The 27,081-nt window shown below is 38.8% G+C and overlaps 1 protein-coding gene across 1 annotated transcript; it reads right to left on the bottom strand.

Moving 5' to 3' along the window:
* Nucleotides 1-1,956: 1,956 nt before the first annotated feature.
* Nucleotides 1,957-2,565, bottom strand: LOC125858209 (uncharacterized). The gene is made up of 2 exons (XM_049537926.1): nucleotides 2,197-2,565; nucleotides 1,957-2,115 (listed from the first exon to the last, which is right to left on the bottom strand). Exons 1-2 carry the CDS (start codon nucleotides 2,563-2,565, stop codon nucleotides 1,957-1,959), a joined length of 528 nt encoding a protein of 175 aa, XP_049393883.1.
* Between the last annotated feature and the right edge of the window lie 24,516 nt (nucleotides 2,566-27,081).

Genomic DNA, 27,081 nt, shown 5'->3' with positions numbered 1-27,081 from the left:
GTTGAGAATATGACAACCAGTACTTACAGCTTCTGCCCAAAAGTGATCAGGGAGATTTCTATCTAACAACATGGTTCTTGTTGTATCTTGTAATGAACGATTTTTCCTTTCCACAACTCCAATTTACTGAGGTGATCTGGGTGAGGAGAAGTTTTGAGTGAACCCATTTTGAGCGCAAAAATCTTCAAACACTTTGTTTTCAAATTCGCCACCATGATCACTATGAATAGTTGTGATGAAGTAACCTGCTTCTCTTTGTACTCTTCGACAGAATAAATATCTTTCCCTTTAAATGATGAACGAGTCTGCTTACCCAGCTGACATGCGTCACACACATGATTTTTCTCAAACTTTAGTTTTGGTAGGCCAATTACTAGTTCAAGTCTAGATAGTTTCTCGAGGGCATGCATACTTGCGTGTCTAAGCTTTCGATGCCATAGACAAAGATCACTTGTAACTGCAGTAAGACATGTAAGAGAAGGAAAATCAACATTATTTAGGACATATATTTTATTAACTCGATCTTAGATAATGGTGAGCCTTTTCTCAGGATGTTTGATGATGCAACTGGCTGTATTAAAGGTAACTTGAAATCCAGCATCACATAGTTGACTAATGCTTAGGAGATTATGTTTGAGTCCTTCAACCAGATACACTTCAATTAGATGACATGATGAGCTGAGAGTGATAGTTCCGACTCCGGTTACTTCCCCTTTAGCATTGTCTCCAAATCTAACACATCTTTCATCGATCCTTTTTATAGTTTTGAAGTTTTCTTTGTTTCCGCACATATATCTGGAGCATCCACTGTCAAGCACCCATATTCTTTTTCTGTAGGTTTTCTTAGATCGCTCTTGCAAGACAACAATATTAGTTTATTTTAGGTACCCAAGTATTTTTGGGTCCTTGATGATTAGTAACTTTTGGTGTCCAGATCCATTTTCCAGAAGAATATTTTCTACAGTTAAAAGATTTGTGACCAAATTCTCCACAAGTATAATAAGTAATTTTAGCAGAATTATCAGGAGAGTGAGAACTTAATATAGATCTATTTGATCTGTTGGAACTTTGATTTGGAGATCTTCTCTTGTTGAGAATAGATGTGTTAGTTCTGACAGAACTATGACTGAAAGATTTCCTGACACTATTTAGCTCCATTTTTACTTCCTCCAGTTCTTCTGTTAGTAAGTCGACTTCAATCTGACTTGCTTCGAGAAGAATCTGCCAATCTTTCTTTTCTTGAGCAATTTTATTATATTCGTCAATAACTTTCTGTAATTCATCAGCAACCATGTCCATAGAATTTTGTAAATCATTACAATTAGGACAATCAAAGAGTCTTACCTCACTTGTTTCACCTAGTGCCATGAAACATAGATTTTCCATTTCATCATGATCATCGTCGGTTTTTTCTCCTTGATCCCATGCTCCGAGACTTTTTGGATCTTCGTTTCTTCGATTGTTTCTTCTTCTTCTTCTTCTTTGTTCTAGGCAGTTTTGTTTAATGTGTCTTGGTTTTCCACAATAGTAGCATTGATCCTCATTCCTTTTGAAATCATTGTTCTTGAAGTCCTGTTGAGGTCTCTGTCTTCTTTGTCTAAGCATTTTTCTCACTCCTAGATTATGAGGGCCAATCCTTCGCCTTGATTTTCATCAACTTCTTCTTCAATTTCAGATGCCTCAGCTGTGAATGCCACCAAATTACTTGGATATTAAAATAAATTATGGACTTAGCCCATTAACTACCAACTAATTTATTTTATTTAATAAATACCTGCTAATTAAATAATCGTAGTTATCGAATAGTTCAAAATTTCCATTTAAAATTCTTATGGGAAGAGTCAAAATAGTCCTAGTTCTCAAAACGTCCTAGCGGGTCGTTACATCACCTACCACTTAAACAAACGTTCGTCCTCGAACGGTAAAGGAAAAGAACGCACCTGAATGCTTAAAAAGCTAAGGATATTTACTCCTCATGTCTGACTCGGTCTCCCATGTAGCCTCCTCCACTAGACGATGCTTCCATTGAACCTTTACTGAAGAAATCTCTTTCGACCTCAACTTTCGAATTTGCCTATCCAAAATGGTTACCGGCTCCTCCTCAAAAGTCAAATTCTGATCAAGTAACACTTAATCTCATTGAATCACACAAGAACCACCCTGATGATACTTTGTCAACATCGAAATATGAAAGACGGGGTGAACACCCGACAAATCAGGTGGCAAAGACAACTCATACGCCACCTCACCAATACGCTCAACGATTTCGAAAGGACCAATATACCTTGGGATCAACTTGCCCTTCTTTCCAAATCTCATCACACCATTCATGGGCGAAACCTTCAATAGAACCTGCTCTCCAACCATGAACTCCAAATCACGAACCTTTTGATCTACATAACTTTTTTGCCTACTCTGAGCCATGAGAAGTCTATCTTGGATTAACTTGACATTGTCCAAGGACTCCCTCAGCAAATATGTACCCCACGGTCTAACCTCAAATGCATCAAACCAATCAATTCGAGATCGACATCTCCTACCATACAAAACCTCAAATGGTGCCATCTTTATGATCGAATGGTAACTATAACTCCGCTATAGGCAAAAACTGATCCCAATGACCACCGAAGTCGATCACACACACCTGCAACATGTCCTCAAGAACCTGAATAGTCTGTTCAGACTGACCATCTGTCTTAGGGTGAAAAACTGTATTAAGATCCACCCAAGTGCCCAACTCTTTCTGCATAGATCGTCAGAAATAAGATGTAAATTGTGTGCCACAATCTGAAATAGTAGAAATGAGAACCCCATGCAAACAAACTATCTTCCGAATATAGATCTTGTCTAACTTCTCTAAATTATAGGTAGTCTAAACTGGTACGAAGTGTACAGACTTAGTCAATCGATCCACAATGACCCATATAACGTCAAATTTACCCAAGGTACGTGGCAACCCTACCACAAAGTCCATAGTAATATGCTCCCACTTAGGTATGAGCATCATTTGAGTTATACCTCCAGGCTTTTGGTGTTCATACTTTACTTGCTGACAATTCAAACATCGAGATACAAAATCTACTATGTCCCTCTTTATATGACACCACCAATAGTGCTGCTTCAAGTCATGATACATATTAGTAACCCCCGGATGAATGGAGTACCTCGAACTATGTGCCTCCTCCATGATCAGTCTAGTCAAATCACCTGTCCGTGGAATACAAATACGACCTTTTATCCTCAAAACTCCCTCACTATCAAGAATTGTATCCTTGGCTTCTCCTTTTGACACCTTCTCTCGAATCTTACATAAATCAACATCATCAAATTGTTGTGTCAGAATTTTCTCCAACAAGGATGACCTGGCCTCCACATAAGCCAAAACCATACTAGATTCTGAAATATTAAGCCTCACAAAGCTATTAGCCAAGGACTGGATATCCCTAGCAAAAGGAGTCTCGCTAACCTATAACAAGGCTAGACTACCCATACTTACCACCTTTCGACTCAAGGCATCTGCTACCACATTTGCCTTGCCTGGATGATAAAGAATAGTCATGTCGTAGTCTTGAAGCAACTCCAACCATCTCCGCTGGCTCAAATTGAGATCCCTCTGATTGAATACATACTGGAGACTACGATGATCCGTGAACACCTCACAATGTACCCCATAAAGGTAATGCCTCCAAATTTTCAATGTAAACACTACAACTGCCAACTCAAAGTAATGAGTAGGGTAGTTCTTCTCATTAACCTTCAACTGCCTTGAAGTGTAAGCTATCACCTTCCTCTTCTTCATCAATACACAACCAAGACCAATCTGAGAAGTATCACAATATACAATAAAACCCTCTCCCTTTACGGGTAGAGTTAAAATCAGAGCAATAGTCAATAAAGTCTTGAGATTTTGGAAACTCACCTCACACTCATCAGACCACTGAAAAGACACTTCTTTCTGGGTCAATCTAGTTAATGGGGATGCAATGGATGAGAACCCCTCTACAAATCATCGAAATAACCTGCAAGGCCTAAGAAACTCCGAATCTCCGTAACTGAAGTAGGTCTGACCCAATCTCGAACTGTCTCAATCTTCTTAGGATCCACCATAATACCTTTCTTGGACACTACATATCCCAAGAATGCTACCAAACTAAGCCAAAACTCACACTTTGAAAACATTGCATAGAGCTTCTTGTCCTTCAGAATCCCAAGCACAATCCTCAAATGATGCTCATGTTCCTCCTTACTACGAGAGTATATCAATATATCATCTATGAAGACAATAACAAATGAACCCAAGTACGGTCTGAACACTACATTCAGCAAGTCCATAAAAGTTGTTGGGGCATTAGTCAACCAAAAAGACATCACCAAAAACTCATTGTGGCCATATCGTGTCCGAAAAGTTGTCTTAGGGATATCCTCTGCCCTAACCTTCAGCTGATGATAACCGGATCTCAAGTCAATATTAGAGAAAACTGAAGCACCTTGCAGCTGATTAAATAAATCATCAATACGAGGTATCGAGTACTTATTTCTGATGGTAACCTTGTTCAACTGTTGATAGTCGATACACATACGCATGGAACCATCTTTGTTTTTAATAAATAACACTGGAGCACCCCAATGAGATACACTTGGTCTTATAAAACCCTTGCTCAACAAATTCTGCAACTATTCTTTCCACTCTTTCAATTTGGTCGGTGCCATACGATAAAGAGGAATGGAAATAGGTTGAGTCTTGGTTCTACGTCAATACAAAAATCAATATCATGATCAGGCGTAAGACCTGGTAAATCTATTGAAAATACCTTCGAAAATTCACTCACCACCAGAATAGACTCAAGCATATAAGTCTCAACACTAGTATCTCGAATGTGCTCTAAGTAAGCCAAAAATCCCCTCACTACCACGTGATGAGCCTTAAGAAATGATATCACCCCTTTAAGAGGGTGACGAAGAGAACCACTCCATTCTACTATAGGAATTCCAGGCATAGCTAATGTAACTGTCTTGGCATGACAATTTAAAATTACGTGATGAGGAGAAAACCAATCCATATCAAGAATCACATCAAAATCTACCATACCTAAGACTTTTAAATCTGTGTGAGTGTCATATCCCATCAAGGTAACTATACACAGTCAATACACCCGATCTACCACTATAAAATCCCTAACAGGAGTAGAAACATGTATCGGCAAATCAAGAGACTCACCTAATATATCCAGACTCGAAGCAAAATATGTGGACACATAAGATTAAGTAGATCCTGGATCAAATAATATAGTAGTTGGTCGATGACAAACCAGAATAATACCTGTGATAACAACATCTAAAGTCTCAGCCTTTGGACTACCTGGAAAAGCATAATAGTGAGAACGAACGCCCTCAGATTGTGAACCCCCACGACCACCACCTCGACCAGAAGGAGAACAACCTCTACCTGAATGAGAACCACCTCTGTCACTCTGTACACCTCCCTTAGTTAAAGGTTATGCAGCCCTGAAAGTTGAAGCCTGAGAACCCTGATACGAGCCACCACGTCTGGTCTTAGGGTAATCTCTCACAAAGTGTCCCATATCACCACACTCAAAATAACCCCTATAAGACGTAGGTGGATGAGAGGAACCTGAATGACCAGAATGCCCTCCACGACCTACAGGTCTGCCTGTGAAGTATGCACTGAACTCGAAGAACTATATCCAGTGTAATCAGCCTTAAACGCTGGTATAACAGCATGAATCGATCTGCTAGACTTAGAGTGATAACCTCTCACTGAGTAACATTAAATCTTTGGTGGAGCACCACCATAATCACCTGAATGACACGCTCTCTTTCCCTTACGCTGCTCAAATCCCTCACGTCAAATAATCTCTAACTCCTTAGCATCATCTACCACTTTCTGGAACGGAAAACCTTCTCAGCCTCAGTGGGAAGTATCATCGAAGCATGCGTAGCCAAGGCATGAAATTTACCCTCATACTCTACGATTGACATACCATCTTGTTGGAAACCCTCGAACTAGACCCTCTTTGTCACGACCCAATTTCTCAGGTCATGATGGCGCCTACTATATAACCCACCAGTAGGCAAGCCGACCCATATCCCGGAACTCAAAGTAATGGGATGTTAGGGTAGAAAACCAACCAATCAAGCTAAAATAGTAATAAATATAACAAGAACATGCAATGAATGGGCAGAAGCGACTAGACATATATACACAAAATGAATTCCTCCCAAAACCTAGAAGTCACAAGTACAGAGCTGCTAACAAAAGTACAAGTCCTAAAAGTGGACTATAGAAACAAGCTGTCTAAAAAGGCAAAAGACAAGCAAAAGTAAGTACAGAAGGAGACGGGCAAATCTAGGACGTTGTGTGTTCACCCTTACATCCGATCACGACCGCAGCTGGCTCGAATCAACGTCGGCAGCTAGTACTCGGACCTGCATCACAAAAATAGATGCAGAGTGTAGAATGAGTATCAAAACAACAGGTACCCAGTAGGCATCAGGCCGACTGAGCAAGATAATCAAAAGTAAACTGAAATGCGAATAAAGGGTCACAATCAAGGGCAAAAGAGTAGTAAATGTGGGTATGTACACGAGCGTACAGGCAACAAAGACAAGGAATCTAACTAACTCCGTCGGGCTCCCATAAACCCGACGGGTACGCTCGTGCACAATAAAAGAAACCACCTGCACGGACCCCATAAGCCCGGCAGATGCACTGGCAGTTGAAGTAAAAGAATGGAGCTAGAAGGTCTATCACAATATTACCAATTTCCGGACTTTAACTGAACCATTCCTAATTATATTCCAAGATCTCATTACGTCCCGGACTTTAATCGGAACATCTCCAACCTCCAAAACCTCAACCTACAGATGAGAGTAATCAAAGACTAAATTGAAGCTTCAATAAGGAATTGGGAATGCACCACGTGCAAGCTGGACCACGGACTCGAACCGGGTACTATAGCTAATGAGTCAACCTATATGGGCTGGACCACGGACTCGAACCGGGTGCTGTAGCCAAAGGTTGGGCACGGGTGGGCTGGACCACGGACTCGAACCGGGTACTGTAGCCACAATCAGATCAAAGGTAAGCTGGACCACGGACTCTAACCGGGTACTATAGCTAAGCATGGACATAAGTAAGTTGGACCACGGACTCTAACCGAGTGTTGTAGCTAAGAATAAATATCCAACCATATGTCGCGGGAAATATCACCAAACCGATTACCATAAATAATCATTTCAGTCCGACCCTCATATACCCCAATTCGCCGAGGAAGTATCCAAAAGTGATTAAGCTAGACCACGGACTTTAACCAGGTATCTGTAGCCGATAGAAAAGCAGGGCATTAAGGATACAAGGTCATAAGCTAAGTTACCGCCTAGCTAAGGCTCAGACTATCAGACTCAAGTCTGTTATATCAGTCTACAAGGAGCTGACCGTCCGAAACGACATAGGAAAAAGTTCTACTGCCCAACAACATCCGAAACCTCGCAAGTCTATGGAAACACTAGTCTAAGCCTAGACTAAGGCCAAACATACTTCAAATCAATATTATCATATACACCACAAGGTATGGATGTTCAATAATATCAAGAGTCATGCTTTCATAATCCAACAATTTCTCGAAATAAGGTATAAGGCAGGAATTATAGAAATTTAGCATGCTCGACACCCAAATCCCTCCATACTCAAGCAAATCAATAAACAATTGCCTAAACATGCTCCATCTCACAAAGAGAAAGCCATAGCCTACCTGAAAGCCGATCATGCGTGTTCCAACTCACGGTACCGGAGCTTTTCCCCTCCGAACGGTCTCCAAATGATTCCCCACTACCAAAAGGTTAATCACCTCATCATTACGAATATGTTGACACTAAAATAGTATTTTTCGGACACGGACCCAAAATTGGGTCTACAACGGGATTGTGGGACCCACAATTGGAATCCCGAAAACAAATTCGTGAAAATGTCCCAAATACCTTACTAAACTAATACCCCAAAATTTAGCGCAAAAAGATGCCTAAAACATAGCAAATCAGCCCCAAGAATTAAAATCATTAATAAGTCTTAACTTACGACTTGGCAGCCCCTTGATCACCAAATTCTGGAAAAACGAGACCCTTCCAACCCAAACAGATTGTACCACGATGATCCTTGCAAAAAACTCTACAAGTTAGCCTCAAGAATGACTCAAAACGAACCTAAGATGAACAAGATCTAACCTTTCAAATTTCAACAAAAAATCATTCCGAAAATCACTCTTGCTGTAGCTAAATTCGATTCCTTACATCAAACGAAGCCTCCCCTCGTGTTTCTGAGCACACCTCTAGATTCCCCACGAAATTCTCTTGAAATTAGCCATTTGAATCACCTAATTTGAGCTTAAAATGGAGGAGATATCTATGTTTGAAGATGAGGAAAAAAAAATGGACGAAAATTGTCCTTAAATCTGGAAATTTCCAGATTTCAACACGCTGCCACGTGGCGTCGCGTGGCTCTGCCACGTCACCACCGCGTTAGAATTCAACAACTCTTCATACTTAAATTTCGATGTTCCGGACTCGTTCGGAGTCGGAAAAACACAAACCATAAATGGAATCTGATTGGAAATGATATTTCGGACTCAACGGTGAAGTCAAAATTTGTATTGGAGATCGCTTCGATGAAAAGTGGGTCCCACACCCAGTATCATTTTGAGCCAGATCCCACAACGGGCATCTAAAACCTCGGGAAGTGAACAAAGGGTCGTTCTAGACCAAAATTGATATTCCGAAGCTAACCTAGCTGTCAGAATTTTCATTTGAGCACGTCTTCCAAGAAGGTTGACCAAAGTGAACTATAGGCCAAATTACAAGGGCAAAAATGTCAAATGACCCTAAACTCGTACCTATTGCCTCGGTACTCATGTTGACCATGCTATTTGCCAAATTTTTCCATTCCGGAGCTGATGGAATCGTCAGAGTTTTATTCTGAGGTCTTTTACCTGAATTTATGACCGAAGTCAACTTTTCAAGTTATAAAATCTCCAAAACAGTAAAATGGGCCTAAAACCCAAACGAACGACCAGATGACCGAATAGTCCGTGCCAGCAAGTCATAAATGACTTGGGGTCGCTACAGGAACGCTCTAAACGATGGAATGAATGCTTTAATTTAAAAATGACATGGAGGGTCATTACAATATCCACTACTAAAAGAACTTTCGTCCGCGAAAGTAAGAGTCAAGAAGTACCTGAAGGCTCAAATAAGCCGGGGAACTGCGCCCGCATCTCATGCTCGGTCTCCCAGGTAGACTCCTCAACTGGAAGATGTCTTCAATGGACCTTAACCACAGGAATGGCTCTGGAACGCAACCGTCTGACATCTCTGGCCAAAATAGCAACTGGCTCCTCAATGTATCTCAAACTGTCATCCAAGTCAACTGCATCATACTGAATCACATAGGACTCATCTGGAACATACCGGCGCAACATCGAAACATGAAAAATTGGGTGAATAGCTGAAAAGGCCGGGGGCAAAGGTAACTCATATGCGACCTCCCCAACTGTCCTCAATATCTCAAAAGGACCTATATACCTGGGGCTAAGCTTACCCCGCCTCCCAAATCTCATTACACCCTTCATGGGCGACACACGGAGGAATACTCTATCACCAACAGCAAATTTCAATGGTCGACGCCTACGGTCTACATAACTCTGATGTCTACTCTGGGTTGTCCTGAGCCTATCCTGCTAAAGCCTCTCGCATCAAGTCTGTACCGCGCGGCCTGTGCTCTGTAGACTCAAACCAACTAACTGGAGAGCGACAACGCCTACCATATAAGGCCTCGAATGGGGCCATCTGAATACTCGAGTGGTAGCTGTTGTTGTACGCAAACTCTGCCAAAGGCAAATACTGGTCCCACTGACCCCCAAAATCCATAACACAAGCCCGCAACATGTCCTCAAGAACTTAAATCGTGCGCTCCGACTGACCATCAGTCTTCGGGTGGAAAGTTGTGCTAAGGTCAACACGGGTACCCAACTCATCCTGGAAGGTCCTTTAGAAGTTAGATGTGAACTGTGGGCCCCGATCTGAGATGATGGAAACAGGCACACCATGATGACGAACCACCTCTCGAATGTAGATATGGGCTAACCTCTCAGCACTGTAGGAAGTATGGACAAGAATGAAATGTGCTGACTTGGTCAATCGATCCACGATGACCCAAATACTATCAAGACCACGGGAAGTTCGGGGTAATCCTGCAACGAAGTCCATGGTGATCCTCTCCCATTTCCACTCAGGAATGGGTAATCTCTGAAGCTCGCCACCAGGCCTCAAATGCTCGGCCTTAACCTGCTGAAAACTCAAGCAACGCGATACATAATCCGCAATATCTCTCCTCATGCCGCTCCACCAGTAGTGCTGTCTCAAGTGCCGATACATCTTAGCTGTGCCCGGATGAATAGAATATTTGGAGTCATGGACCTCGGTAAGAATCATCTGAATCAAACCCCCAACTCTTGGAACATAAAGTCGATCACCAAATCTTAAAACCCCATCTAAATCTAAGGTAGCTAGGCTTGTGTCACCTCCCAAAACTCGATCTCGAAGTGCCACTAAGTCCTCATCCTCACACTGACGGCTGTGAATTCGATCTAGGAGAGATGACTGAGAATCCACATAGGCTAGTACACACCGGGAATCAGAGATATCAAGCCGTATCATCCGGTTAGCTAAGGACTGGATGTCCAAAGCTAATGGTCGCTCCGTAGTAGAAAGAAAGGCTAGACTACCCATACTCACTGCCTTCCGACTCAAGGCGTCCGCTACTACATTCGCTTTGCCTGGATGGTAGAGAATAGAGAGGTCATAGTCCTTCAGGAGCTCAATCCAAACGGCGCTGTCTCGAATTAAGATCCCTCTGGCTCATAATGTACTGAAGGCTCCTGTGATCAGTATAGATCTCGCATCGAACTCCATACAGGTAATGCCTTCAATCTTAAGCGCAAAAACTACCGCTGCCAACTCTAAGTCATGAGTGGGGTAGTTGCGCTCGTGCGGCTTAAGCTGCCTCGACGCATAAGCAATAACGCGGCCCTGCTGCATCAGTACACAACCCAAACCAATGCCGGATGCATCATAATAAACAGTAAACCCCTCGCCCTAAACTGGAAGAGTCAATATAGGAGCGGTGGTAAGCAGCTCCTTAAACCTCAGAAAGCTCCTCTCACACTCCTCCGACCACACAAACGGAACATCCTGGCGAGTCAACCGAGTCAAAGGCGCTGCTATAGTAAAAATCCCTCAACAAAACGCCTGTAGTAGCTGGCCAATCCGATGAAGCTACGAATCTCAGTCACAGAGGTGGGCCTGGCCCAATCACGAATGACCTCAATCTTAGCGGGATCTACCATAATGCCATCCTTAGACACCACGTGCCCTAAGAATACTACGGACTCAAGCCAAAACTCGCACTTTGAGAACTTGGCATAAAGTCGCTGGCCTCTCAAAGTCTGGAGCACTATCCTCAAATGCTGCTCATGCTCCTCCCGGCTCCGCGAGTATACTAGAATGTCATCTATGAAGACTATGACAAACGAATCCAAGTAAGGCCTAAACACCCTAGTCATCAAGTCCATGAACGCGGTAGGGGCGTCAGTCAACCCAAAAGACATCACTAGGAACTCATAGTGGTCTAACGAGTCCTAAATGCAGTTTTAGGGACGTCCGCTGCCCTAATCCTCAACTGGTGGTAGCCGGATCTTAAATCAATCTTAGAAAATACCACGGCACCCTGAAGTTGGTCAAATAGATCATCAATCCTAGGCATGGGGTAACGGTTCTTCACCGTCACCTTGTTCAATTGCCTGTAGTCGATGCACAATCGCATAGTACCGTCCTTCTTCTTCACGAAGAGGACTGGGGAACCGCAAGGCGATACACTAGGCCGAATGAATCCCTTATCTAAGAGATCCTGAATCTGAACACTGAGCTCCTTGAGCTCTACGGGGCCATACGGTACAGTGGTATAGCAATGGGCTTAGTGCTCGACTCTACTTCAATAGGAAAGTCAATGTCACAATCAGGAGGGAGACCAGACAAATCGGTAGGAAACACATCTGTAAACTCTCGAACAATATGTACTAAATCAACGGTAGGACCCTCCCTACTAACATCTCTAACATAAGCTAAATAAGCCAAACACCCGCTAGCCATCAACCTCTGGGCCCGAACAAAAGATATCACCCCAACTGGCGTGCGACTACAAGAGCTCTGCCACACCACTGGTGGAATACTAGGCATGGCTAAAGTAACGATCTTGGCATAGCAATCCAAGACCGCACGGTGGGGGGATAACCAATCCATACCCAAAATCAAATCAAAATCCACCATGTCAAGCAAAATGAGATCAACCCTAGTGTCTCGCCTCTGAATAGTCACCACACATGATCTAAATACCTGATCCACTACTAAAGAATCACCTACCGGGGTCGAAACATGCAACGGCTCAACCAATAGCTCTGGGCTCATACTCAATCGAGGAGCACAATAAACAGATATATAAGAATAAGTAGAGCCTGGATCAAATAAGGCGGATGGGGGCTGATGGCATAATAACACTGTACCTGTGATCACATCGTCCGAGGTCTCAGCATCTACTCTAGCTGAAGCTGCATAAAAGTGGGCCTGGGCTCCCCTACCCTATGCATCGGCTCTGCCCCCTAACTTGCCTCCTCGGGGACCACCCCGTATACCCTAGTGACTACCCCTGCGGTCCTGTCCTTGGCCTCCGCCTCTAGCTGGAGGTGCTGGCGCATGCCTAGTTGCCTGTGGAGCGGGTAAGGCTAACCTGCGATGGGGACACTCGCGGGCTCAATGAAATAACTCCCCATACTCATAGCACCCCTAGGACTGTCGACTGAGAGCTGAAGGTCGGCTACCCCGGCCAGAAGAACCCATCTGTGAACTACCTCGGCCTCGACTAGGACCGGCACTAAAACCAATATGGCGGTGCTGATCACCCTCTGATGTCGGGAGAGAGGCCTGGAAGGGGCGACTAGACTGACCCGACTGAAACCTCTGCTGAGATCTATCATAATACTCTCGGGGTTTGAAACGACGTCTATCATGGCTATCCTCCTGTCTAGCTCTCTTGCCGCTGCCCCCTTGGGCCTCGCGACGAAGCTACTCAATAGTGCGGACATGGTCCAGTACATCCAGAAATGAGCGGCCCGCTAAGACTAAAGATTGAGTCTCAATCCGCAACTGTAACCTCAAACCCCGAACAAAACAACGAACCCTCTCCTCCTCAGTAGGTAATATCATGGCGGTATGCCTGGAGAGCTCATGGAATCGGGCCTCATACTCTGATACTGTCATGAAGCCCTGCTCTAACCGAGCAAACTGACCTCTGAGCTGATCTCTGATGCTCCTGGTAATAAATCGGGCCAAGAAGGCCTCTGAAAACTCAGTCCATATGACCGGTGGAGACCCAGCTGGCCTGGTCTCTAAGTATGTACGCCACCACTGCCTGGCGGGACCATCTAGTTGGTAAGAGGTGAAGTCTGGTCCTCTCGACTCCAATAAACCCAAAGTTTGTAGCCGCTCGCGGCAAGTAAGTAGAAACTCGTGGCCATCCTCACCCACATCCCCAGAAAACCTCGGCGGTGATAGTCTAAAGAACACCCCGAGCATCTCCTGCTCCCGAAGTGGAATGACGCCCTCCAAATAGTCAGGCTGAACAACCGGACTTTAACTGAACCATTCCCAATTATATTCCAAGATCTCATTACGTCCCAGACTTTAATCAAAACATCTCCAACCTCCAAAACCTCAACCTACAGATGAGAGTAATGAAAGACTAAACTGAAGCTTCAGTAAGGAATTGGGAATGCACCATGTGCAAGCTAGACCACGGACTCGAACCGGGTACTATAGCTAATGAGTCAACCTATATGGGCAGGACCATGGACTCGAACCGGGTGGTGTAGCCAAAGGTCGGGCACGGGTGGGCTGGACCACGGACTCGAACTGAGTACTGTAGCCATAATCAGATCACAGGTAAGCTGGACCACGGACACTAACCAGGTACTATAGCTAAGCCTGGACATAAGTAAGTTGGACCACGGACTCTAACCAAGTGCTGTAGCTAAGAATCAATATCCAACCATACGTCGCGGGAATTATCACCAAACCAATTACCATAAATAATCATTTCAGTCCGACCCTCATATACCCCAAATCGCCGAGGAAGTATCCAAAAGTGAGTAAGCTAGACCACAGACTTTAACCGGGTATATGTAGCCAATAGAAAAGCAGGGCATTAAGGATACAAGGTCATAAGCTGAGTTACCGCCTAGCTAAGGCTCAGCCTATCAGACTCAAGTCTGCTATATCAGTCTACAAGGAGCTGACCGTCCGAAACGACGTCGGAAATAGTTCTACTACCCAACGACATCCGAAACCTCGCAAGTCTATGGCAACACTAGTGTAAGCCTAGACTAAGGCCAAAAATACTTCAAATCAATACTATCATATACACCACAAGGTATGGATGTTCACTAATATCTTTAGTCATTCTTTCATAATCCAACAATTTCGTGAAATAAGGTCTAAGGCAGGAATTACAGAAATTTAGCATGCTCGACACCCGAACCCCTCCATACTTAAGCAAATCAATAAAAATTGCCTAAACATGCTCAATCTCACGAGGGGAAAGTTATAGCCTACCTGAAAGCCGATCACGCGTGCTCCAACTCACGGTACCAGAGCTTTTCCCCTCCGAACGGTCTCCAAATGCTTCCCCACTATCAAAAGGTTAATCACCTCGTCATTATGAATATGTTGACACTAAAATTATATTTTTCGGAGACGGACCCAAAATTGGGTCTAAAACGGGATTGTGGGACCCACAATTGGAATCCCGAAAATGAATCCGTAAAAACATCCCAAATACCTTACTAAACTAATACCCCAAAATTTAGCACAAAAAGATGCCTAAAACATAGCAAATCAGCCCAACAACTAAAATCATTAATAAGTCTTAACTTACGACTTAACAGCCCCTTGATCACCAAATTCTGGTAAAACGAGACCCTTCCAACCCAAACAGATTATACCACAACGATCCTTGTGAAAAACTCTACAATTTAGCCTCAAGAATGACTCAAAATGGACTTAAGATGATCAAGATCTAACCTTTCAAATTTCAACAAAAAATCATTCCGAAAATCACTCTAGCAGTAGCTAAATTCGATTCCTTACCTTAAACGAAGCCTTCCCTCGCGTTTCTAAGCTCACCTCTAGATTCCCCACGAAATTATCTTGAAATTAGCCTTTTGAATCACCTAATTTCAGCTTAAATTGGAGGAGATATCTATGTTTGAAGATGAGGAAAAACAAATGGATGAAAATTGTCCTTAGATCTGGAAATTTCCAGATTTCAACACGCTGCCACGTGGCGTCGCGTGGCTCTGCCACGTCACCACCGCGTTAGAAATCAACAACTCTTCAAACGTAAATTTTGATGTTCCGGACTCGTTCGGATTCGGAAAAATACAAACCATATATGGAATCTGATTGGAAATGATATTTCGGACTCAACCTTGAAGTTGGAATTTCCATTGGAGATCGCTTCGATGAAAAGTGGGTCCCACACCCAGTATCGTTTTGATCCAGATTCCACAACTGGCATCTAAAGCCTCGGGAAGTGAACAAAGGGTCGTTCTAGACCAAAATCGATATTCCGAAGCTAACTTAGCTGTCAGAATTTTCATCTGAGCATGTCTTTTAAGAAGGTTGACCAAAGTCAACTATAGGTCAATTGCAAGGGCAAAAATGTCAAATGGCCCTAAACTCGTACCGATTGTCTCGATACTCGTGTTGACCATGCTACTCGCCAAATTTGGCCATTTCAGAGCTGATGGAATCGTCAGAATTTTATTCTGAGGTCTTTTACCTGAATTTATGACCGAAGTCAACTTTTCAAGTTATAAAATCTCCAAAACAGGAAAACGGGCCTAAAACCCAAACGAACGACCAGGCGACCGAACAGTCTGTGCTAGAAAGTCATAAATGACTTAGGATCGCTACAGAAATGCTCTAAACGATGGAATGAATGCTTTAATTTAAAAATGACCTGGAGGGTCATTACACTCTTGCGCTCCCTCTCACTTTGTGGAACAAACTTGGCTAGAAATACTTAAGTAAACTGAGTCCATGATAGTGGAGGGGATCTAGCAGGCCTACTACTAATATAATCCCTCCACCACTTCTTGGCAGAGCTAGTCATTTGAAATGCTGCCTAGTTAACTCCATTAGACTCCACTAATCAAAGATTATGCAACCTCTCATTATGCAACTAACTATAAATTCATATGCATCCTCAGTTAAGTCACCAGTATAAGTCGGAGGATTCATTAGTCTGAACCTCCCAAACATTTTTTGTTCATCCACAGTCATGGAAGGCCTGTTCGCTAAGTATGATGCAATACCAGGCAATTCCATACTATCTAAACAGGGAGCTGTAACAGAAACTGGTTGAGTCCTGGGAGTCTGAGAATCTGGAGCAACCATCAGATCTAGAGTATGACCTCGAACACGGGTATGTGAGGCATTAGAGGTGACATGCAAAGTTCCCGCCTAAGCCATCCCCTCTAGAAGTCCTAACGTACAAGCAAAGGTATCTTGAATCACTGGGGCGGCACTAATATTGGGTGGAGCCTGAGCTAGTCCATCCCCCTCAACACGATCCTGCACATCCCCAGGAATAACATCTATATTAAGAGGTACTGCTCTATCATGACCCTGGGTAGCTATTGGTACTTGGCCTTCCACGGGTGCTGTAATACGACCCTTACCCCAACCTTGACCTTGTCCCCTGCCTCTACCCCAGATAGTGCTCCCAGAAGCAGGTGCAAGAATAGGCTCCTAATCACCACTTGCAGATGTACAAATCTTATATTTCCTAAAAATCAAGCCTAGGATTAAGTCTCACCCCTCCAAATATAATAAATCTACGGAATACAATACAACCAAAACTTAATTTTCTATATCCATATATTAAATTTAAACTATAAATTAATAATTATTAGAGAATTCCAAAATTAAAACCAAATCATTCGCACCCTGTAACCTTTAACAAAAATGGAAGTACCCAAAATTCAAATAGCACTATCTTTGTTTTACCAAGAATTAATTTCCTATAGCTAACAATTATTTACCCCACATCAGCAACCATCACGTGTACAATAACACTAAACTCCAAAAATTGATTTCATTTACCTATTTTTTTTCCAACCGAAAACTTATACCATTGGTCAATAGTCATTAATGGTTAATTATTAACCTATCAGTGATTCCTTGTCAACAATTTCTACCACATATGCCTACCCCATACACCAAATATAATATCTAATCATTCAATACATACAAAAATGGCAATATTAAGTTATAGCTATTTTTTTTCTTTACCTGGAGACTTCCGTTCATGTTCTAGTAATGCGGTAGTTCTCTTCAACGTGTGCAGATAGAAGTTAAAGTGGATTGTGGTATGACACAGAATTATAAACCCTCAATTAATCTTAATTCATCTTTTTATGTGGGCCAAAGTACTTGGATATTAAAATAAATTATGGACGTAGCCCATTAACTACCAACTATTTTATTTTATTTAATAAATACCCGCTAATTAAATAATCGTAGTTATCGAATTGTTAAAAATTTCCATTCAAAATTCTTACGGAAAGAGTCAAAATAGTCCTACTTCTCAAAACGACCTAGCGGGTCGTTACATCACCTACCACTTAAACAAACGTTCGTCCTCGACCGGTGAAAGAATAGAACGCACCTAAATGCTCAAAAAGCTGAGGATATTTACTCCACATGTCTGACTCGGTCTCCCATGTAGCCTCATCCATCGGACGATGCTTCCATTGAACCTTTGTTGAAGCAATCTCTTTCGACCTCAACTTTCGAATTTGCCTATGCAAAATGGTTACCGGCTTCTCCTCAAAAGTTAAATTCTGATGAAGTAACACCGAATCCCATTGAATCACACGAGAACCACCCTGATGAAACTTTTTCAACATCAAAATATGAAAGACGGGGTGAACACCTGACAAACCAGGTGGCAAAGACAACTCATACGCCACCTCACCAATACGCTCAACAATCTCGAAATGACCAATATACCACGGGCTCAACTTGCCCTTCTTTCCATATCTCATCGCACCCTTCATGGGCGAAACCTTCAATAGAACCCGCTCTCCAACCATGAACTCCAAATTACGAACCTTTCGATCTGCATAAATTTTTTGCCTACTCTGATCCTTGAGAGTCTATCTTGGATCAACTTGGAATTGTCCAAGGACTCCCTCAACAAATCTGTACCCCACGGTCTAACCTCAAATGCATCAAACCAACCAATTGGAGATCGACATCTCCTACCATACAAAGCCTCAAATGATTCCATCTCAATGATCAAATGGTAACTATTATTGTAAGCAAACTCCGCTAAAGACAAAAACTGATCCCAATGACCTTCAAAGTCGATCACACGCGCCCACAACATGTCGTCAAGAACCTGAATAGTCCGTTCAGACTGACCATCTGTCTGAGGGTGAAAAGTTGTATTAAGATCCACTAGATTGCCCAACTCTTTCTGGATAGACCATCAGAAATGAGATATAAATTGTGTGCCACGATCTGAAATAATAGAAAAGGGAACCCCATGCAAACGAACTATCTCTCGAACATAGATCTTGGCTAACTTCTATGAATAAAGAACACAATCAGACATAATAAATCAAGCCAATAATAAATCGACTAATAACTATATGCTTGGCATTTTTGAATTTCAATCCGCATTCTATAGTTATAAACTTTCCCTTTATAACACCAGTACTCGTACCAACGCCCGTCACACCATTGGTACAAGACCCCCATCTTTCACCCTTACCCATGGTCTATTCCATTTTTAATCTTTAATTAGAAAAATGTCCTTCAATGAAGTCTAGAAAGTCTTATCATACCTTGAAGGCCGAACATGTCCACAAATCCTTAAGATTTTTCCTTCCCATTTCGCAAAGCTTCAGAACGTTTCCAATCTACCAATTATGCAATATTCGTAAGTAAGTGAGTTCATAGACACTCATATTACTACACTTCTAACCTAAACCAAAACCTCATCAAATTGCTATAATCAAGCTCCTAATTGTGGTGCCAATTAATACGTCACGTCTTATATTTCCTAAAAATCAAGCCTAGGATTAAGTCTCACCCCTCCAAATATCATAAATCTACGGAATACAATACAACCAAAACTTAATTTTCTATATCCATATATTAAACTTTAACTATAAAGTAATAATTATTAGAGAACTCCAAAATTAAAACCAAATCATTCACTATCTTTGTTTTACCAAGAATTAATTTCCTATAGCTAATAATTGTTTACCCCCACATCAGCAACCATCAAGTGTAGAGTAACACCAAACTCCAAAAATTATTTTATTTACCTAATTTTTTCCAACCGAAAACTTATACCATTGGTCAATAGTCATTAATAGTTAGTTATTAACCTTCTAGTGATTCCTTGGCAACAATTTCTACCACATATGCCTACCCCATAAACCAAATATAATATCTAATCATTCAATACATACATAAACGACAATATTAAGTTGTAGCTATTTTTTTTCTTTACCTGGAGACTTCCATTCTTGTTCTAGTAATGTGGTAGTTCTTTTCGTCGTGTGCCGATAGAAGTTAAGGTGGATTGCGGTATGACAAAGAATTATAAACCCTCGATTAATCTTAATTCATCTTTTTATATGGGCCAAATTACTTGGATATTAAAATAAATTATGAATTTAGCTCATTAACTACCAACTAATTTACTTTATTTAATAAATACCTGCTAATTAAATAATCGTAGTTATCAAATAGTTCAAAATTTCCATTTAATTTTTTTACTGGACGAGTCAAAATCGTCTTAGTTCTCAGAACGACCTAGCGGGTCATTACAGTTGATGGTGCAATTAATGAGAGTAAAGTAACTCAAACAATTGCTAGCAAATTTGGTGGACCCCGCATAGCAAAAGAACATGCTCCGGATACTACCAATTATCCTACACCAAGACCATGAAAAACAAATTTGAGATAGTTGATTGTATCTTAGACTTTTAATTATTATATATTTTTTAATTTTTAGATGATGTATAATTGTGTTTGCTACAGTTTTTTGCAACAATATATAATATGCACTATTTTACATTATCAGATTTATTCTTCCCAGATTTATACCAGTTGAATACCAACTTCATACATTTTTATTTTTAGCCTTTGTTTTAGATTTTCTATTAGATACCAAGTGTATACAAATTAGATATTGGCTTATATTGGATTTTTAGTTTTGAAAAACACATCACAAACATAGTAAAAATTAAAATATTTTGAGATTCCTTTTATAGGACAACTGTATGCATAGTTACACTTAAGTTTTCCAAATGGATATCAATTGGATACAATATTAACTAGTTTTAGGTTGACTGATTTGGTTAAAATCTCAATTACATCTTAGTTTTTCTATTTTTTCCAATTAGATACCAGTTGGATACCAAATGGATACCAATCGGATACAACAATAACTAGTTTTAGGTTAGCTAATTTTGTTGAAATCTCAATTACGTCTTGTTTTTTCTATTTTTCCAATGAGATATTAGTTGGATACCAATTAGAAATTAGATTAACTAGTCTTAGGTTGACTATTTCGATTGAAATCTATTTTTTTTTTAAAAATTTCCAGTGGGATATCAATTTGATACCAAGTGTATACCAATTGGATACAACATTAACTAGTTTTAGGTTGACTAATTCGATTGAAGCATCAATTACATGTTTTTTTTCAATGAGTGGGACTTCAGTTGGATACCAAATGGACACCATTTTCATACTTAAATTTGACTTAATTTTTCCAGTCGACACCAATTGCATACCAACATTACCGAGTTATTCACTAGACATTTGAAAAACACTGAATACACAAAGGATTAAGTAGTACACATAATAAATGTTCTGAAATTATAATTCATTAACTTAAAATGCAAAATAAATCAAAACATGAGTTTGTCACAATTAAACAACCAAATAAAAATAAAAATAAATTATGACTTTTTCCAGCAGGGTAATTTGAATGTCTTCTTGTTGTGTCCCTCCCGACGACATGTATTGCACGTAATTTTAGACCTCTTGAATTTCACATCAACTAGCCCTTCCAGAATTGTATACAAATTTTATACAATTCTTATTCACACATTTCATACATATTTTTACTCAAAAGTCATCAATTATTCATACCTGTATCATGCCAATAGAATACCAAAATAAATCCAACTTATAAAGAGTAATTGTAATTTCTTAAATTAACAGTATACCAAATTCATTACATTATCATTATTATCAAATTACATTCCATTATAATGTCAAAAAAATCCATTCAAATCAGAAATCGTATCATAAAACATTATAGATTGCCACACATGTTTGAAATTAGTAGTATTAAAAAAAATCATATAGTTTTTTTAACAAGCAAACATATATACCAAATAATAATGGAGTACCAAAATATAACATTATTCATTTTAAAAAAACGCCAGAATGGAGTATACACATTTCATATATTTTTTAGGAACACTTTTCATACATATTTCATACTAACATTATAACTATTTCATCCCATAAGTCATAATTTTTTCACAGCAGAATCATACTAATATAATACAAAAATAACAATAATTTTAACAACTACTTGCCATTAATTAGTTAAACAATATACAAAATTCATTCCAATATAATTTCAATATAATTCCAATATCGTACAAAAATGGTATAACCAGATACCATTTACAAATAAATTTTATGTAATTTTTTTTTAACCAAAAACCTGAAATTAAAAAAATAAATCATACCAAAATCTATACCAGTTTCAAACAAATTTATGTAATTTCAAAAAAAAGAATGTTTATACCAAAAATGTCATAATTAAATTATATTATACACAAACAAAATCTGAAAGTTTTATTTCCAGTATCACTAGTCTTATTATTTATTTATTTTACGTTTGATTAGTATAACAATACAAATAAAAAATCGCAAAAAGAACACTAACCTGAAAGATCTCATCTACCACCACTTTATTAATATTGATAAGAAGCCGTCCATTATAAATAAATGAAGATTATTGCATAAAAATGAACTGGAACTAATTGAGAGTGACAAGTAACTACAGAAAAAATTGAGAAGATAGAAAAACGTTTGAACAAAAGAAAAAAAAATCTATTTTTGAATGAAATTTAACTGCATTGAGTTAAATAAGGAAAACGAAAATTCCTTTTATTTTTATGAAACTCCTAGTTTTATGGCACATACTATTTCTTATTAATGAATTCAAATTAATTACTAACAATTTATCCGTTTTTAGCTTATTTATTTTTCAAATAAAATGATTTTTACTGTTATTTTAAATCATCTTTTTATTTAATAAAATGTTAGAACCTGCAATTTTTTATTGTTATAACTTGAAAGAAAAAGAATAATGTCATAACTTATAATTATTAGTCATACATATGTCAATCATAAATTTTTTCACTTTAAAAATAGGGCTTCTAAGCCCGGCCCATACAAGTCGTTCTCCCTTGGGGCTTTGATAAGAGCCGGATCGGGGTCGGCCCATGGGCCAAAACTTTTTATTTAGGGAAATTTATATGAAATAGCAAACTATTAATTCAAATTAAATGCTATAGCCATAGTTTATTTTAATTGTAATTTGCAGCAAACATCCCCTTTTTTTGCCATCTTATTCTATATACAATTAGCCATTTTTGGTATATAATTAGCCATTTTATATATTTCGGTATAAAATGTGTTTGTGTTTGTATAAAGCGAGAGAAAACTGTATATACAAATACAAATACATATATTTTCATCATATACACTTATAATTATACAAATACAGATCTTATTATACAAATTACAATGTATAAATGAATTTACACAAAATTGAACAATTGTATAACATTGGATGTTTGTAGAGAATTATACAAATCAAAAGCTCCATAGCAAACAAAAAATTTGCTATGGAACGCAATTATGCAAACTATAACTATAACATACACATATGATTTTTATGTTTGCCATATGTGAAAGTTGCTCTTTTACTTATGGGTAATTTACAATAATCTCACTAGTATATAATCTAATTACTTAAATACACACTATGTTGTAATATTATGAATCTTTACCAGATTTTGGTACGTCCAAATACATGTATCTTGGAATATATGCACTCAAAATTAGGTTATTTGTTCTAGATACACTCTATCCGAGTAGAATCACATATATCTAGGATACATAGAAATATCTTGCGCCCTCGCCTCCCTCCCATCTTACTTGTCACTCCTTATCTCACTCGTATATTTGGTATGCGAGATACAAGCTAATTACACTAGATTTTTTGCTAGTGTTATTGAAACAACACCATTGTTTATCATATTTAATTTGGAAATCTTCTCATTTTTTTGATGTTATAGAATATAAGTTTGAAAAGAAAAAAATGAAAAAAAGAAGGGCTAGCCCACCCCAGCCCTCGGCCCTTCTAGGGTTGGGTTGGGTTGAACATTTTCAGGTCCTTCAAAATGAAGGGTCGACCAGCCCTAGCCCTTCAAATTCCTTGGCCCGCGAGGCTTTGGCCGGGTGGGGCTGGACCGATCCTTTTTGACAGCTCTATGCATAAGTATTCTTCTCCTTTAAAAAGATTTACAAATTTAAAATATTTTTAATTTTTAATTTCAGATTTTAAAATTAATTTTATTAATTCAATATAAATTATGTTTAAAAACACTCCATCGTGCATGGAGTAGTTATTTTAGCCACATGTTTATAATTAGTTAGTTAATATTTTTTTGCTCCTTTTCTGAGTTTATCTTCTTCTTTTGTGTGTGTGTATATATATATATTTTAAAGTATTTGAAGTTTTTTTTGAATTTCTTAATTTTAAAACACATTCTTTGCACTCTGTACTTCTCCTATTATTTGTTTTACTGTAAATAAAGAGGTTGCAGAAAGATAGTTAAAAATATTTTTCATAAAAATATATAGAAGATATAAATTTTATTTAAATAAAGAATTCAACTTTTAAATAATGATCATTATTTGAATGTGTTGCTTCTTATTTTTTATTTTATTATAAATTTTTTTTAAATAATTATTTTAATATGTTGCTTCTCATTTTATTTAAATAAAGTGTTTAATTTTTTTAAAATTTTAATTCTAAAAGAGATCATTCAAAAAGAATTTAAGTACCAACATGGGTTGTGGTGTATTGTGGGAGTGCTTCACCCTTAACCAGAGGTCTCGAGTTCGAGCTTTGGGTATGGAGAAAATCCTGTTGGGAGAGCCACCCCTAAACGGGCCCTGCAGTGCACGATCTGGATTTAGTCAGAGCTCCAATGTGAGCTCTGGACACTGGGTGGGGAACCAAAAAAAAGGATTTAAGTAATTATTATTTATTATTTATTATTTAATAAAAATTAATTTTTAGTTTCAAACTTCAAATTTAATAAATAATTATAAATTACAATTACTAAGAATACTGTTTTTTTGTGGTGATGACATTTTCTCATTTATTAATCGTTGAATCTTGTCAAGTTGGTTACAAATTAATATACGAGTATTACGCTTGATACTTGAAATTGAAGCTTGAAGAATCATCTTCTTTGATTCATCATCATCGTCTATATTTTTTTCTTCCCTTAAATAGCTGGCCATTTCAGGGACACCAATGGACCGTTAGATTCCTTTTCTGTAATTTTGTAATGACCCGGAAGGTCATTTTGGAAATCTTTATAAAATTACCATTTTACCCATATCGATAGTTGTCTCGAGTTATTTTTGATCGGTCGATAAAGTGTGTTTGGGAATTTTTGAACTATTCGATAACTATGAGTATTTAATTGACAGATAATTTTTAAATAATTAATTTATTTAGTTGGTGAATAATGGCCAAGTCCATAATTAATACCCTATCGCTTGACCCATATATTGAATTAAGATTAATTGGGGGTTAAAATCTCTTTTTTTGTGTCATACCACAATCAACCACAATTTCTATGTGCAAACATGAAGAGAAGCGCATAACGCATCACAAGAATCAAGAACACAACTCTTGCAGGTATGGAATTCGTGTATTTCCTTGTAATATGTGTTTAGGGGTAAAGAGACTTGGTGATGGGTTGACTTGTCCACATTGATTAATTCTAATGATGAAAAAGGGGTGATGAAAGGCAATGTGAATAATTGTTTGTGTGATGTATTTAGAATGGTTTGAGAGGTTTGTTGAATCATTGTTGATGTTGTATCATGATTGTCTTGTTGTGAATGGTGCAATGTTATGAAAATGGTCATCTCCTCATTATTTGTAATTGGAAGAATTTAAGAAGAGTGAAGGAATAAGACCTCTCGTATAATCCCTTGGTTTGTAGTTGAAGTATTTATTGATTTTTGTGTATGAGGTTAGATATGTGTGTGAGATGTGAACTAGTTTGGTACAGACTTACTAGGAAGTTATCATTGACTTTTCTAAAGATTGAGTTTTGGTTGGGAGACAAGCAACTATATGTGGTTATGTCGAGCTAGATTGTTTAAATTATGAGAGGCAACTTATTGATGTTCAATGGTGTGGACCTATAGTTTCACATGATTAATGAGGATTTGAGGGGATTGAAACTAATTTGTTGATGGGACGATACAGACTGTTATGATGTGTTACATAGGCATTTATTAGTGAGTAGAGGTTATGAGCTTATAGTATACCGAATTATTGGAGTGACCAAGAATTTCTTAAGTGTTGGTATGAGATATATGATGGTTTTGAATATTAGTTGAAATTTGATATCTGAAAAATTACGTGGAGTTGACATTGAGTGTGATATAATTGTTGTATCTCGATGGTAATGTACTTGTAGATCTGGAATTAGTGCTATCAGTCTTGGCTGTGACCTGTATTTATCATGAAATGCTTAAATGGTAAGAGGGGGAGCCATATTTTGAAATTTTTAGAGGATACAATGTGTTTGCTAAGAAGACTTTGATACTAGTGACAATTTGAGAGTAAGGTATCTGCTGGTGTAGTTATGTTGTTTGCTGGTATTAAGAGTGTTAGCTTCAATGGAGTACTGTGAGAAGTATGTGGGGTTTGATGAATTGAGTATTTGTAATATTGTAATCGAGATCAGACTAGTCGATTATGGGTGGCTAAAGAATTGATGGAGTCAGATGAATGGAATTTTTTTTATATGGGCACTAAGGAGTATCTTGTGTTATTTGACCTTGCTTCCGTATATTCTTATTTAGACCACATTCTTCGTACCGAACATTATTTTGACTATGATTCACTGCTTATGCTATGATTTTTTCCACATCTATGGGTGTATCCCTAGTGGTGGATCAGATGTACCGATCCTCTTATATCCTCTTGATAGGGTAGGATCATTAGACAAAGGTTATTTCATTTATGATAGATTTGGTGTTTTTTGGGATAGTTGAAGTATACCAGTATTTCTACACGCACACCCTTACTTATGAGAACTTATATAAGAGCTATGAAGAGTTGCAATTGTCTAAGAGTGTTGTTAGAGGTTCTACATTTTGCAGTGTTGCGCTTATTGGGTATTTACTGAATCATTTCCCTCTTTGGGGTTATATAAGTTTGATTTTCCCTTGATGAGTACCCGATGTCTTTAGATCATATTTTTATAACTTAAGGTCATGGAAAGATTTTGATGTGAAAAGGGAATATTGACAAGATATAAGATGGTTTGTGCATTATGAGTGTGTGTTGGTTAGTTCAGGTTCTCTTCTTGATGGTTGAGAAAAGAGTCATCTTGATGGTTGTGTTATGGTCCAGTGAGTGTCGGTTCAGATTGGGTTTATGGTTAGTCTTTGACTTGGTAATCACTCATGATTAGAAGATTTACCAAAATTTTGGTTTGAAATTTCAGTTCTGGATAGTTTATATTGATG

The sequence above is a fragment of the Solanum stenotomum genome, chromosome 1, assembly GCF_019186545.1.
Source record: "Solanum stenotomum isolate F172 chromosome 1, ASM1918654v1, whole genome shotgun sequence".
Lineage (NCBI taxonomy): Eukaryota > Viridiplantae > Streptophyta > Magnoliopsida > Solanales > Solanaceae > Solanum > Solanum stenotomum.
This window is presented reverse-complemented; position numbering and strand designations above follow the sequence as displayed.

Excerpts from the sequence above, each read along its gene's own strand:
- LOC125858209 (XM_049537926.1), bottom strand. The coding sequence starts at position 2,565 with ATGGCACCATTTGAGGTTTTGTATGGTAGGAGATGTCGATCTCGAATT. Across the intron at positions 2,116-2,196 it reads ATTTGTCGGGTGTTCACCCC|AATTTGACTTTTGAGGAGGA; the intron begins GTCTTTCATATT and ends TTACTTGATCAG.